Source organism: Halichoeres trimaculatus, unplaced genomic scaffold (assembly GCF_033239565.1).
Source record: "Halichoeres trimaculatus isolate MK-OKI-2021-1 unplaced genomic scaffold, fHalTri1.1 fHalTri1_scaffold_18, whole genome shotgun sequence".
Lineage (NCBI taxonomy): Eukaryota > Metazoa > Chordata > Actinopteri > Labriformes > Labridae > Halichoeres > Halichoeres trimaculatus.
Genome location: NW_027437196.1, coordinates 25,072,341 through 25,085,679, shown reverse-complemented (window position 1 = coordinate 25,085,679; position 13,339 = coordinate 25,072,341). Strand labels below are relative to the sequence as shown.

The window sequence follows — 13,339 nt, the reverse complement described above, 5'->3', positions numbered from 1 at the left end:
CCTCAACATATGCATCTCAGTCTGCTATTGTGGCTGCATTAAATAAACAGCACCAGTTGTTTCAGATTAATTAACAGAGTCAGAGTCATGACACACGGCATTAATGACACTGTATTTACTTCTGTTTTTTAATTTCATGGTGACAGTGGGAGTGAAGCAGAACTAATGAGCCTCTGACGTTATTAAACTCTCAAAACTAATGAAAAACAATCAGTGTAATCAGTTTGTTTGCCTTGCTGAACTGGAAACCTTCACGATCAGGAACAACAACCCTACCACCATAACCACAGCTGAGCATCAAGCAGGTATACAACTAACGTTAAACGGCAGGAAAAAACTTGTTCTTAGTGAGACATATTATATATATATTAAACAGAACAATTCTGGGTGTTTATAATAAACGTGCAGATTTTTAAACCTCTTAGTGTTGATTTGTTGTAGAAATCTTTCAATAAGTCAGTAAACTGATAAAAACTGTCTGTCTAAAAATAGCATGAGCTCTTAACAAGACTTGCTGAAATGACAAGGTCAGGGGTCTCCTAACTGGTGAAGAAGCAGGCTTCAAACACCAAAGTCTGCCCATTGCTATGCCTGTGACAGTCCTCTAGAGGGCTGGCCAATCAGAGGGATGGGGGTTTGTGGAGCAGGGAGCCTTAAAGAGACAGCAGACAGAGGCTGAAAATAAAGGTCTACCAAAGCCCCGTTTCCACCAAGTGGTTTAGTTTGGTTCGTCTTGGCATAGTACGCATTTTACGGCATTTTTTTACTGACTATTCCTGGGACTAATCCCCAAATAACCGAGACGAGCCGCCCCACTTCTAAGGACCTTGGGTGCCAGACTAAGGGGCTGTTTACACAACAGTTATAGGTTGACACAAAAGTTTTTTTTTGCGTTTTAGCCACGCTCAGCTTCAGGCTATTGCGTACAACATTCCTACAGTACCGTTGTTACAATCGTCACACACCACTATGTTGTGCTTGTGCTGCTGAATCTGCTGACTGTCTATACAAAATGTACATCTGTTGCTCCACTTCTGCACTTAGGATTCACCAATACATCAGATGATCAGCCCAACTCCTCTTCAGTAGCTATCTTCCAAAAGCCACTTCTGGACAAGACAGTTATAGCAAGTACAGGTCTTGCATGCTTAGTAGGGGTGTAAATCACCAGTTTCATGATGATACGATACGATATTTATTCTTTGGACAACAATATGATATTTGCCAATATCACAAAGTCTGTCACGATATGATACGATTCGATACGATTCAGGGGCCCTCGATTGATTTAAGACGATATTATGTCCTCACTGAACACAATCAGCAACATTTCACCAACAACATTTCAAGAAATACAAAACAATTTTGATATTTTATTACTGAAATGTGGAACGATGTGCTGACCTTTGAGTATGACAGTTTGTGGAGGATTATAGCCATCTGTATGATCTAATTATGTTTTAAAATTAAAACTGGTTAAATTCAGGTAAGGTGCTTATTTACCCCCACAATTACCTTATGGGTCTTACTATTATACTGTAATGTTTGATTATTATATCAAGTAATGATGCAACACTATATTTAAAAACTACTGATTACATAAACTTTATTATTGGCCTCCAACATTTGACCACTTTCTATCAAACCAAAAATGTGACTCAGTGGGCGCTAAACCATAAATTTTACAGCAGGAGAAATATCAGGCGTGGCCTGTCAGAGAGTGAAAAGGTTCAAATGTGTGTCTCATACGCTGAGTGCGTGATGCTTGAGAGGAAACTTCAGAACGACTTGCGGTTGGCCGGAAACGCACATGCGTGTACGGTCGGGATTTCAAAATAAAGGCGTACATTGAAGATCACGATGTTGATCGATGTTTCGACTTTCCATTGATGTGATTGGATCATTGCTTAACCAATGGATGTATTGATCTTTATCGATGGATCATTACACCTCTAATGCTTAGTACAGCGTTTTCAGTCCCTCAGCATTTCTGTGTAAAAACAGATTTTTTTTCACTGCGTTTTAGCTTTTTCAGATGAATTGATCTGATCTTGGAGGGTGGAGCTACAACAGTGCAGAACGTTGATTGGTCGAAAGAACAGTCTTTCACAGTCTTCTCTGAAACTAAACTTCATTGCGCTTTGTCAAAAGAATCACATATCAATCACAAAGAAGACGAATTGCTGGATGTCGCCCATATTTACTTTGTTTACTGTGTTGGGTTTTTCTTATTCATTCGATTTATTAGTAGGGTACACTGTGTTGGGCTGCCTACGGCTTCACGCCATTATATAACTGATGCAGCTATTGGTATCTAGCTTACACATCGCCTATCATGAGGGGACACAGCAGGCTGTAGAAACTCAAACAGGACCAGGCCTAACCAATCCAAACCGTGCCAAACTGTTCTAATCTAAACTGGACTGCTTGGTAGAAACAGGCTTAAAACATCAGAGTGAGAAAAAAAAAGTTTTTTTGGGGGGCTGTAAATCATGTAAAGCTACTACAAGGACAGAACAGAATTACGTCTAGAAAAAACACTGTACCTTCTTTAGTAGGAAACTTAAACTTTCCTCTCTATGTTAAAAAAAACATTATCCAGTATAAAATAGTCTGTGCCAGTACAAACCTGTGTTCTGATCCGAACTCAATACCAGCACCAGAACAGGTAATACAAGCACAGCAAACCCAAGGCAAGACTGAACCCGCCTGTTCTCATCCTGTCTCTTCAGCTCTGCTGTTATTTAATGAAAGAAGTGAAGGTACTTCAGCTTATCCTGACATTTGTAACATCTTCAAAATGCTTTGGGGCTCAAACTACATGACACAGAAGGAATCCACAGCATGAAGTCTGCTGGTAAAGCTGGTTTTTAAGTTTAAATGCAGAACAAAGATACACTTTGATAAGTAAATTATGAAAAAGATTGATGCAATAACCTATTTGTTGTTGCATACTGCAACAGGATAGTGCAGGATAGTTAGCTTGAACAGACAAACACATAGTTTTTATAAACTATGGATCTTTGTTGTTTTCATGTGCTGGTTTGAAAAAAATAAATAATCCAAAGAGAAGACAAGTACTTCCTTGTGGCACCAGACCTCCTCAAAAAGCTGACATTTAGCTTCATGTAAACAACCAATGAGGGGTTTCATAACCCAGTTTGTGCATCAGGACAAATAGTGAATGTTCTGTTATGAAGGACTATGATGAGCAAAATAAAGAAGAATCAATTGTTTCCCAAGCTTTTTTCTTTCCTTGCCAGCTATGAAACAGCCTGAATGCAACCTGAAAACACAAACAAACAAATAAGGAAGTGACCCACAAATGAACCGCACAGCATGCATGAATAACAGCAGCTGGGGGTACATTTGGGAAGGTCGGCTGGTATCATCATGTGATGCCAAGAGAGTATCGCTGGGACTGAGAAACACTTCTAATTCAGCATGTTCAGCGCCTCCCTGTCTCTCACCTCTGCTTTCTGTCTGCAGCAGACAATAATGAAACTTGTTCATCCTTATTAGATGCCAAAAAGACTCAACAAATGCCAGGGTTTGTAGATGAACAGTCTGCTCCAAAAATCTAACAGCTGCAAGTATGAGGGCAAAACAGAGCAGAGAACAAACAGCAGCAAGGATGAAACACAAATTTAGCTGCATATACGACCCCACATACATCTGAGGGGCTGTGTGGAAGGTAGTCCATATGAAAATATATCTAATCTTATGTATTTGCTTTTACCAAGGGACATGTTGACTTCACGCCATCCCTTTGTCTCTCGGGGTGGGGTCACACCGGCAAACCATATTGTGCTAAAGCACACTTCAACCCCAAGTCCTGTTCATTTGGACAGTGTGACCACAAGCGTGCCGTGCTTGAGAACGATTCACTTCTCTGCTTTGGAGAGGTGAGCTTTAGCACGGTTCACTTCATGCAGGAGCAAGAGCACGTGACATGAAGTATGATCCATGATGTATGATCACTGCGACCACTCTTCTTGATGATTATTTTTAACAATCACGTTGGAACAAAACGACTCAACATAAACCAAAAAGTTTCTAAAGTTGTAGCAGTGTTCTGTGTCTTGTGAGGATTCTGATGAGCCGCGTTGCCACCTAGCAGTCCGGGTCAGTTCAGTACGGTTTGGGACAGTTTGGTACAGTTAAGCCTGATCCCGTTTGCGTTTCCACATAAAACTGTGCCCTCTTGTTGTATGCGGATGCCGGAAGCTGCAGCTGTTCAACAATAGCGTGACGCTGTAGCAGTACTCCGCTATTAAATCCAACGAAGAAGAAAAACGCGACAGAGTAAACAAAGTGCATAGATAGAAGACATGCTGCATTTCGTCCTCTCTGTGATTTTCATGTAACTCTCTGTTACAAAGTGCAATCAAGCTTTTGTTTCAGAGAAGTCTGTGCGCCGCCAGGAGAAATGCAGTGGCTGTCAGGGTAAGTGACGATTCTTTTGACCAATCAACCGTCTGCAGTGTTAATGCTCCACCTTCTGAGAGCGGATTGATTCGGTCTGGCACCCATAAGAGAGGGTCCCAAAAAAGTAGGCCAGCTTGTCTCAGTTTTTAGGGATCTTTCCCGGGATGAGTCAGTGGAAACACTGCAAAATGCAGGCCGTACCAAGACGAACCGAACTGGCCTGCGTGGTAGAAACGTGGCTTTGGAGTAGTGTGACTGCTGGGATAGCGCTGCAGAGTAAAGCCAGCGGAGGGGCAATCGTGCTTGTGCAAAGCACAGTTTGTGCTCCCCAAATAGTGCGCTCTTTTTCAAGTCCACATGTAAGCAAAAATTAACAAAGGTTCAAGATTTGGTTTACTTGCTGCTGAATTTGTGCTTCTTCCTTTAACTTAAACTTTATTTGATTTATATGGCACTTTTCCTGCAATTCAACAACACAAAGTGCCTCACAGAGGATAAAACAGAAGATGCCTAAAGTGTGTGTCTCTGCTGGACTCTTCATCGTTGCCATTGAATCACTGGTGCTTCTTAAACGTTCTGGTAACATTTTAGGTATGCTTATGTACAAGAGGCATAGGATTTACCCAATAAGCCACAAAGCCCATGTTCACAAGTTTGTGCACAGGACAGGAGGGTGTCACATTATACATACTTAACCCGAAAAATGTATTTTCCATAATCAGAAATTAAAAAGAAACTCCCTGAATGTTTGTACCAAAACAGATTCTCTGTTTATATTAAAGCTAGCCTACTAAAAAAGTTTCAGCAGCAATTAAATGGCTGTTTACACAACAACAGTTTTAAGGTGAAACACAAAAGTTTTGTTGCAGTCATTGTTTTCAGTGGAAATGCTAATGTCACGCTCTGCACAAGCACATACAACAGTACTGTTGTTACAATCGTCGTGGTCTACCATGTTGCGCTTTTGCTGCTGAATCTGCTCAATCTGCTGAATGTCTTTCAACAAAATGTGCATCTGTTGCTCCAGTTCTGCACTTTGCTTTCCCCTTTCACCGGCTGATCAGCTCAACTCTAATTCAGTGTTTCTGTGTAAACGCACATTTTTTTCACTGCATTTTGGCATTTTCAGATAAAAGGTTGTGTAAATGGGGCCTTAGACTTCATAATGAGTGACAAAATACACATTTTAGTTTTGTCTTCTACGGTGATGATGCCCAGCCTTTTTTCCTAAAAGATGATGGACCTCTCTTCACCCTGACGCAAATTCACGAAATTGAAACTCAGAATGTTTGAAGAATTGCCCTGAGACCAGTAACTTGGCAGCCTACGTGATGGACTGGTTTACTCCTGTTTCCAGTCTGAAACTTTTGGTTCAACTGCACCGAAACAAAGGTGGCCCACCTCAACAGTTCAGTATGAGTATGTGGGAAGCAAATTGGAGATGCTTCAATAAGTAGGAGCACATTTAGTCTAAAATCTGGACTCTGGACCCCCTTTTCCTCACTTCAAACATTAAATAGATTAAATGAATATCTCTTTGGGTCTAGTCTTCAAAATAAGGCAAAAAGGAGTGTCTGGGAAAAAGTCTCCTGTTTCTGACTGGAGCACTTGCATACATTTAGGATGTCTGTGTAGTAAGAAGGCTTCTTTGATTGTTGCTTAAGTGCAACTTATAACTGCACTGTAGCTCCAGTGTTTGTGCCCTGCAGAGAGATGTTGTAGTTTATAAAAAGAACTTGAGATACGGTCTCTATCTTTTAGAATGCCTCTGTTTGTTTTCTAACTTCATCAAACTTCTGCAGGTTTCAGGTTCTCAGAAATGGTTGGTAACAGATTACAGATTGTAGTTTCCTGCAGGGAGGCTAACAGCCTGAATAAAACTCTGGCCTGTGGCTCCAACTACAGACTTCATAACGAGCTTGTATGGTCTGGCTTCCCTACCAGGGTTTGATTCACATAATTAACACCTCACATAACTTGGTATGCAGAGATTTGATGACAGGAAACGGCACTTGAGGGCACAACACTTTGGCAGTTGGGGATGTGCATCACAAGAACCTCGTCCATGAGTTCTTGTGTTTGCTGCGTTTACTCTAAGAACTGACACATTCCAAATACTGAGCCTGAAAATGACCGATGTTTACTTTAACATGTTAACTGTGTGATGGAGAAGCCAACTGGGCTGCCTTATAAACAGTTCTGATCATCAAGGTGGACCAACCAGCAATTTTTCAGACAAACCCCTGCAGATTTTAGCTGCTTCAATCGTAACAATGAAATACAGGAGCAAAGCATCATAAACTGCGAACTTCACAGACTGAGTAACCAGTTGATTACAAAACTAACTGAGATGAGAGCCCAGTAAGGTGACAAACAGCTGCAGGACAGCCTTAATCCACTACCTTGGCTGCTACGCCACTTTCTGCTCTGGTGACTATTTTCAGCAGAGATTCCTAAATCTCTTAACCCACATGGTAACAAAACCTCCTCTACGGATGATGACTGTGACCTGCTGGTTGGGATTTCCGGGTTTTATCATAGAACAAGCAGGATCAAACTTTCAGATAGCCTTTGGAAATCTAACTCAAATATTTGCCCCTCTCTTTCAGATCCATTTTTGTTTTCATCAACTCTTAATATAAAATAATAATGTGCGGTTTTAAGCTGTTCTACTTTGCTCACTTGAGATTTACTGACTGCCAGCAGTTCAGTGCAGGACAGGTAAAGTAAAACAAGCTGACCTGAGTATCACAGGTGAAAAACGTCTGATGCTTGGTGCACGGCTTACTGCAAAGTCAGGAGGAGGCTTAAAATCAAAAAGTCTTTGTAATGATGAGAGAGACTGCTCTGTGGTCTCAGTCGTTACACTTTTGTTTGGTCTGATTTTTTCCTCGAAAATCAAGTTTCTCACAATAGATCCAGCAGCACCTTGAAGAGCTTTACTGGTTATTTCACCTGAAAGGGGACATATCATGCTTGTTTCTCCTTTTCACCATGCCAGACTAAGATGCCTGTACAGCATTTCTGCCCTCAGTACAAGTCATTTAGTTCCTTCATTTCCCCACAATAGCGTTCTCAATATCCTCATTTTAGGCCATTCTGAAGATCTCATTGAAACGCTCCGTCTCCATAATGACCTCCAGTAACCTCGCAACGTCACAGCCCTTTGTGCTCTGATTGGTCAGTTCTATCAGAGGGGCGGAGGGGGTAGAGCAGGGGGAGGTTTTTGCAGCATGGCAGTATTTACAAAATCGCCACATTGAATGGAGCAGACCGAGCGAGTTTGCCGTTTGCCAAAACTTCACCGTAAGGCATTGATAGCAGTAATAAAATGGCAGAGTGTAGGATACGTCCTTTTGTATTGGACCCCGAGTCAGACCCGGACGGTTCTGCAGCTCAGGAGGAAGAAAATCCACCTGGACACAGATCATCTCAGGACGCTTCAGTGTGGTGAGTCAAACCAGTACTGTAACATGTATAGTTCATATGTGGAAATATAGGCAGACTTCACCAATAAACTATTTCTATAGCAGGGCTCCATCCTGCTCCTTCACTTTTCTCTGTCTGTTTTATCCATCATGCTGAAAGTGTAGTCTAAAGATCGCCTCTACCGTCAGTTCCTCACTATGTTATTACCGCAGCATTATTGTGGTCCAGGTTCAGTGCATGTCAGAACAAGCATGCAAATATCACAGTCTCACAAGTATTACGACGTCTGCTAAAACTACAGTGTTTTAACTGCTAATTCACCATGTAAAGCTGAGCTGCTCAGCAGAGCAGAGTCCCTGCATCCAGCATCTGAGGGGGGATACTCGGCTCTTGGTAGGTGCATCCCTCGGTGGCAGTTGTGTGACTAACTGACTTCACAGAGGAGGAGCTGCTTTATCAGATTACTCCAATAAAAAGAGAGGATCCTCGTGTCGTCATGAAGGTCGAAATCTCGCTGCCAAATGGCAATGACCTATTTTCAGAGGCATCAAATCTCGTTCTAGGATATCAGAAAAAATACAATATCTCATTTTTTGAAAATTCAGGAGGTGAAAGGTCTGGTTTTCAACTTGATTATATTATATGTAAGTATTAAATCAGGGATCAGCATGATATGTCCCCTTTAAGCATTAGCGGCACACTGCCTGCATGTGTTGTAAAATTCTGATGGTTCCAAACCTATCAAATCTGAGCATTTAATAAACATAGCAACTCCAGTCTCCTGTCTAGCTTGAGCATGTCTCAGTTGTTCAATGACTATATTCATTATTAATGTTATTTTATTTAACTTCTGAACTTGAGTACAGCTACATAACAGCTCTCTCTCCAGTTTAATGGGAAACTGGCAATAAGAGGGGGTGTTATGGTACAAATATTTGTTCAGGGCCTTCATCGCTGCTGAAACAGAACAAAAGCACTTGAAAACCAAGTTACTACATGAACCAGAAAACACGTGTGCACCTCACACACAGAAAATAGCCCATCATGGCAGCCACAACAAACAAGAAGCAACAGTTGGAAGATCCCAGCTATGATGGAGGTCTTCTGCTTAGGAATGCTTTAGTTTCTCAGTAAAATACAAAAGTGAACAAATGTCTAAAGACAAGCTGAAATGAGTGACTCAGTATTGTACCAACATCGTTCAGATACCATCAAATGTGGTTTTCTGGCTAATTTTAAATTTGAAGTGATTCTGGGAACATGAATCCCACTGATACTAGGAAAAAAAAATTTAGGTATCCTTTCACAGGTAATTCCAATTCTGAGCAAGCTGAGGCAACAACAAAGGGTCTGTTCACAAATTTACTTCTTGATGTTGAGATCCCAGGATTTCAAAGCAATTACAGTCTTTCAGAAGCAGGTTGCAGCAAATGTTCAATTTTATTTTAATTTGATTAATTATGTTCATTTAAAATGTAATTAAAAAGAAATCTGTGCAGACCCACAAGCCTTGAATGTTGATGCTGCTTTTAAACATTGTGTAAAAAGAAAGTTCTACAACTTCTTAATTACAGAAAAGACATTTTATGTGTTTATGTTTGTACCAGAACCAAACCGGCCTGCTACTCCTCCTTCAGCTAATGGCCGAACAGAGCCGTGAAGTTTGTGTGTAGTAAGTAGAATTCTCACACTACAACAGGAGTCATACACGACATGCCCTTTGACAGCAAATGCAGAGCTCTGAATCCAGACTGAACAGAATCCTGACTTCCTTTTAGCATCCAGAATGACAACTCTTTAAAACTGGTCTGGTTGTATATGTACTGATACAGATGATTACAAGCAGCTTTAAGATGAAAGCTATCTTGAAGTTTGATGCAGAAACTGGTTCTTTTAGAGTTTAAATGTAACAGCACTGTATTAATTTAATTTTTCAGTCAGCTGTTGTTTTCTTAAAAATAGTTCACCTTAGAAATATGGCACAGAATCAAAAGGCAGGTTTGTCATTTGGCAGTTTTCACCTCTTAATCAAGATCTCTCTGACTGGATATATTGATGCATTTGATTAAAAACCCTATACTGCAGTGGTGTTCACAAAAACAGACTGGACAACATTTGGTGTGTTCTTTTTTATGATTATGACTCATTAAACATTCTGTACAATTTAGAGTTAAACCCAAAACCTTAATATACTGTCCCACAATCATTTCCTGTTAAGCAGCACTCAAGTTTTTCAATTTAACTGAATGAGGAGATACAAATACTTTCTCTGTTCAACTAATGCACTGATAAAAGTACAGATTAGGTGAAGAGCATCAAATCAAATCTCTCATTATATGATGGTAATAAGAAATACCACTGCATGCACCTTAAAGCTGAGGAAACTATGGGTAGCAATAAGAAGTTGGTTGGGTGCACTGTTTATATTTGTGGTTCAGTTTAGCTTTGACAAAAGGTTGATCTCCTCTGCAGATGAAAGAAAATCTTTTCTAGATTTATTTAAATAAACCCAGGAAATCATTTAAACCATCACAGCCAAATGATGTGGTCTGTGCCATCTGTGGTCACCATTCTACCTTTCTTCTTATCAGCACAGCCAATGACTCATAGTCACTATCAAAAATATGGTAAGAGATTACACTGAAGTCCAAAACAGAACAAAGGTATTAATTTGATGGTCGCACAATCACTGTGTGGCCTGCTATCACCTTTGTTTTAACGCATCAAGCAGATCAACAATACTTTAATCTGATGTTGGGATATTTAATGTACAGACTGTTATACAGTTAATGGAAGCTTGTGCTTCCTAACAATGAGTTTATACTAGAAAGAGTTTAATCGGAAGATGTGAGTCATTCTACTCATCAGATCTGCTTGTTTGGGAGAGTTAAACACACAAAAGCAAAAATTATTTTTCTTTCTCAACTGTGAACCTCTGGACAACTTTTAGGGAAAGCCAAATCAGTATAAAAATGCATCACTGCATCTTAAAGACTAGACCCCTCTTCCTTCCATCATGGTCAAAATGCTCTATGCTACAACTTGTTACAAACAACTAAATAACTTAACCCGAAACTTCTCAGTTGGGCTTTTAGCAAGAAATCTTTTATATTGTCTGTCCCTTTAAGTTATGGTCCTTGTCTGTTTTTATGGTCTCCCTTACCAACCTAACCAAGGCTCAACACAAGAGTCTGACACCACACAAAGATTAACATAAAAATGTTGCATGCTTTTACAAGTATCTGCTGCAATCAGTCCAACAACACACCGTGGATACATCACTTTGAAAACAGGCATGACAAATTAGGGTTTTCAAACCAAACTGAGCAACTTCACACAGAAGTCTTACATATAATTAGGATTCAACGCTAAATCAAAATGCTTCTTTCAACACTTTTTTCACACTGTATGCAGGCACCAAACTACCTCTGAAAATTAAAGTTTGGACTAATCCAGAGTGTTTTGGTACCTGATTTTGTGAAAAATAACAATATCTACTAACTCTCTCACCAATGTTTTAAACATGTTACAATAGTCAGGGCAGGGCAAAACTAATTACAACTCTAAACATTAAGACTTTCAAATCTATTCACGATGCTGCTCTCAGAGACCCTGAAAGTGTGTGCTTCAAGTGTGGCGTCATTTTGTGGTGAAACTGTTCTAAAAGTTCAAACACATAAAAGAACATCTAGATTTGTGGTCACTTTTAAATGAGCCACAATGAACGTTCAGTGGCTTTAAGCTCAGGAACTGCACCTATTAAACCCAATGCATAAATAAAAAGAAAGCGAAGGTCGTGCTATTATCAGGGTAAAACAAATAAATTATACTCCTGCAGAGTTTTAGTGCTCGAGCCTGCAGCAAAGTCGTTTTTATTCTCAATAAACACTGTGCCTCACCTCCGTCCCTGTCTCTGCCCCGGTGTGTGTGGACGGCCTTTGCTCTGCCGTGCCCCGTGCTGTCGATGTGTTTGTTCTCAGGGCTGTCAGACCTCCGGAGCATTTTGCAGGGAGGAGTGACATCTGAGGAGTCGCGCATCTTTTCATGCCGGTGGTCCCCTCCTGGATGGCTCTTGGATGAGTATTTGAGAGTCTGTGGACACAAATCAAACACTTCTACAATCTGTTGTGTTTTATTGTACAGAGCTTTTAGGCTTTTATCACAATCCTCCAAGGATCTTAAAACAAGTGCTCTTTCTTTTTATGTGCAGTGTTTTTGCTCTATAAAGTGCTGTTAAGTCAGAGTACTTCTGCATCAAAGTTAGATTTAGAAATTAACATCATGGTAGTTTTGGAGACATTTTCAAGTTTGACTTTTTTTTTTGCACAACACAACAAAGATTTCTCTTTTATTTAATGCAAGTATGGCTCTCAAGTAGCTCCTCACTTAGAAACAAAGTTGTCTATATAATGGCCTCTCATCCCTGACACAGACTCTTTCAGATCGCACGGGGTAAATAGTAAACAGACTGAATTTAGTAGTACTTTCCAGTCATCTGACCACTATAAGCGTGTGTCACATTCAGCCATTCACACGTCACAAGTACATACAATGAGTGCACAGACTACAATGCAACCACATTCACACACTGATGACATGGCCAACAGGGCAGCGTAGGGTGAAGTGTCTCGGGAGGCTGAAACCCTGCCCTGGGACTGTTGGGCGTATGAACAAGACATTGGATCAAGACCTCTACCGTCTGACTAATAACCAACTCTAACGCTAAGCCTCAAGATGCTAAGATCAGATGCTGTGCTCCATTAGAGATAAAGCCTCCCACTACAGGAGCAGTCTTACTCCTTCTACTGCAAGCCTCATCAACTGATGCCCCCAATCCTCCATCCACCCACACAGTATAAACTCCCATTCAGCCCCATGTATACTTTACATTACATTAACGTATTGTATTCTAATCAGAGGTTATTAAGTAATTGAATGCACACTGGACTCCAGCACACTGTTTACATTAAATTCTCTTTATCTTTAGAAGATATGTGCGATTGTACATTCTTAAAACAACTTTCCAGCTTGTACTTTTGTCTCCTACCTTAAATCATCTACATACATTAACTTAGTTGCCCGTTTTCATCTGATTCTATTAACTACCCTGGTGGTAGTGTTGTACTATTTACCAGCTTTCTACTTTTCCTTTCTATTCATAGATACGTTATTAATTTAGCGCCATGACAGTATGATAGGTTCATACTTTGAATGTTATTTCTAATTTCCTTATATGAAGCTACAATGTCACAATACTTTTACACTTAAGTCACATTATTGGAGGACACTTGTAGAATTTATGTCATTTTGAGTAGCTGATCATTTGTAATTTTGGCGCAGCTGATTAATCTCTGTTATTGTTTTCTACATCACGAAAACAAACTTCAGAACTGAAAGATGCAAGAGTTAATCTTTCCTTGTTTTTCACTTGATTAAGTGTTTTTTAATATTCTGACACGCTTATAATTTTAGACAACGATTT

The 13,339-nt window shown here is 40.1% G+C and overlaps 1 protein-coding gene across 1 annotated transcript in view; it reads right to left on the bottom strand.

The window, feature by feature from the left end:
* Positions 1–13,339, bottom strand: part of waca (WW domain containing adaptor with coiled-coil a) — a 39,396-nt gene that overhangs the window by 25,079 nt on the left and 978 nt on the right. The window contains exon 3 of the mRNA XM_074693726.1: positions 11,757–11,949. Coding sequence (XP_074549827.1) covers positions 11,757–11,949 — 193 coding nt within the window. The remainder of the gene's footprint in view (positions 1–11,756; positions 11,950–13,339) is intronic.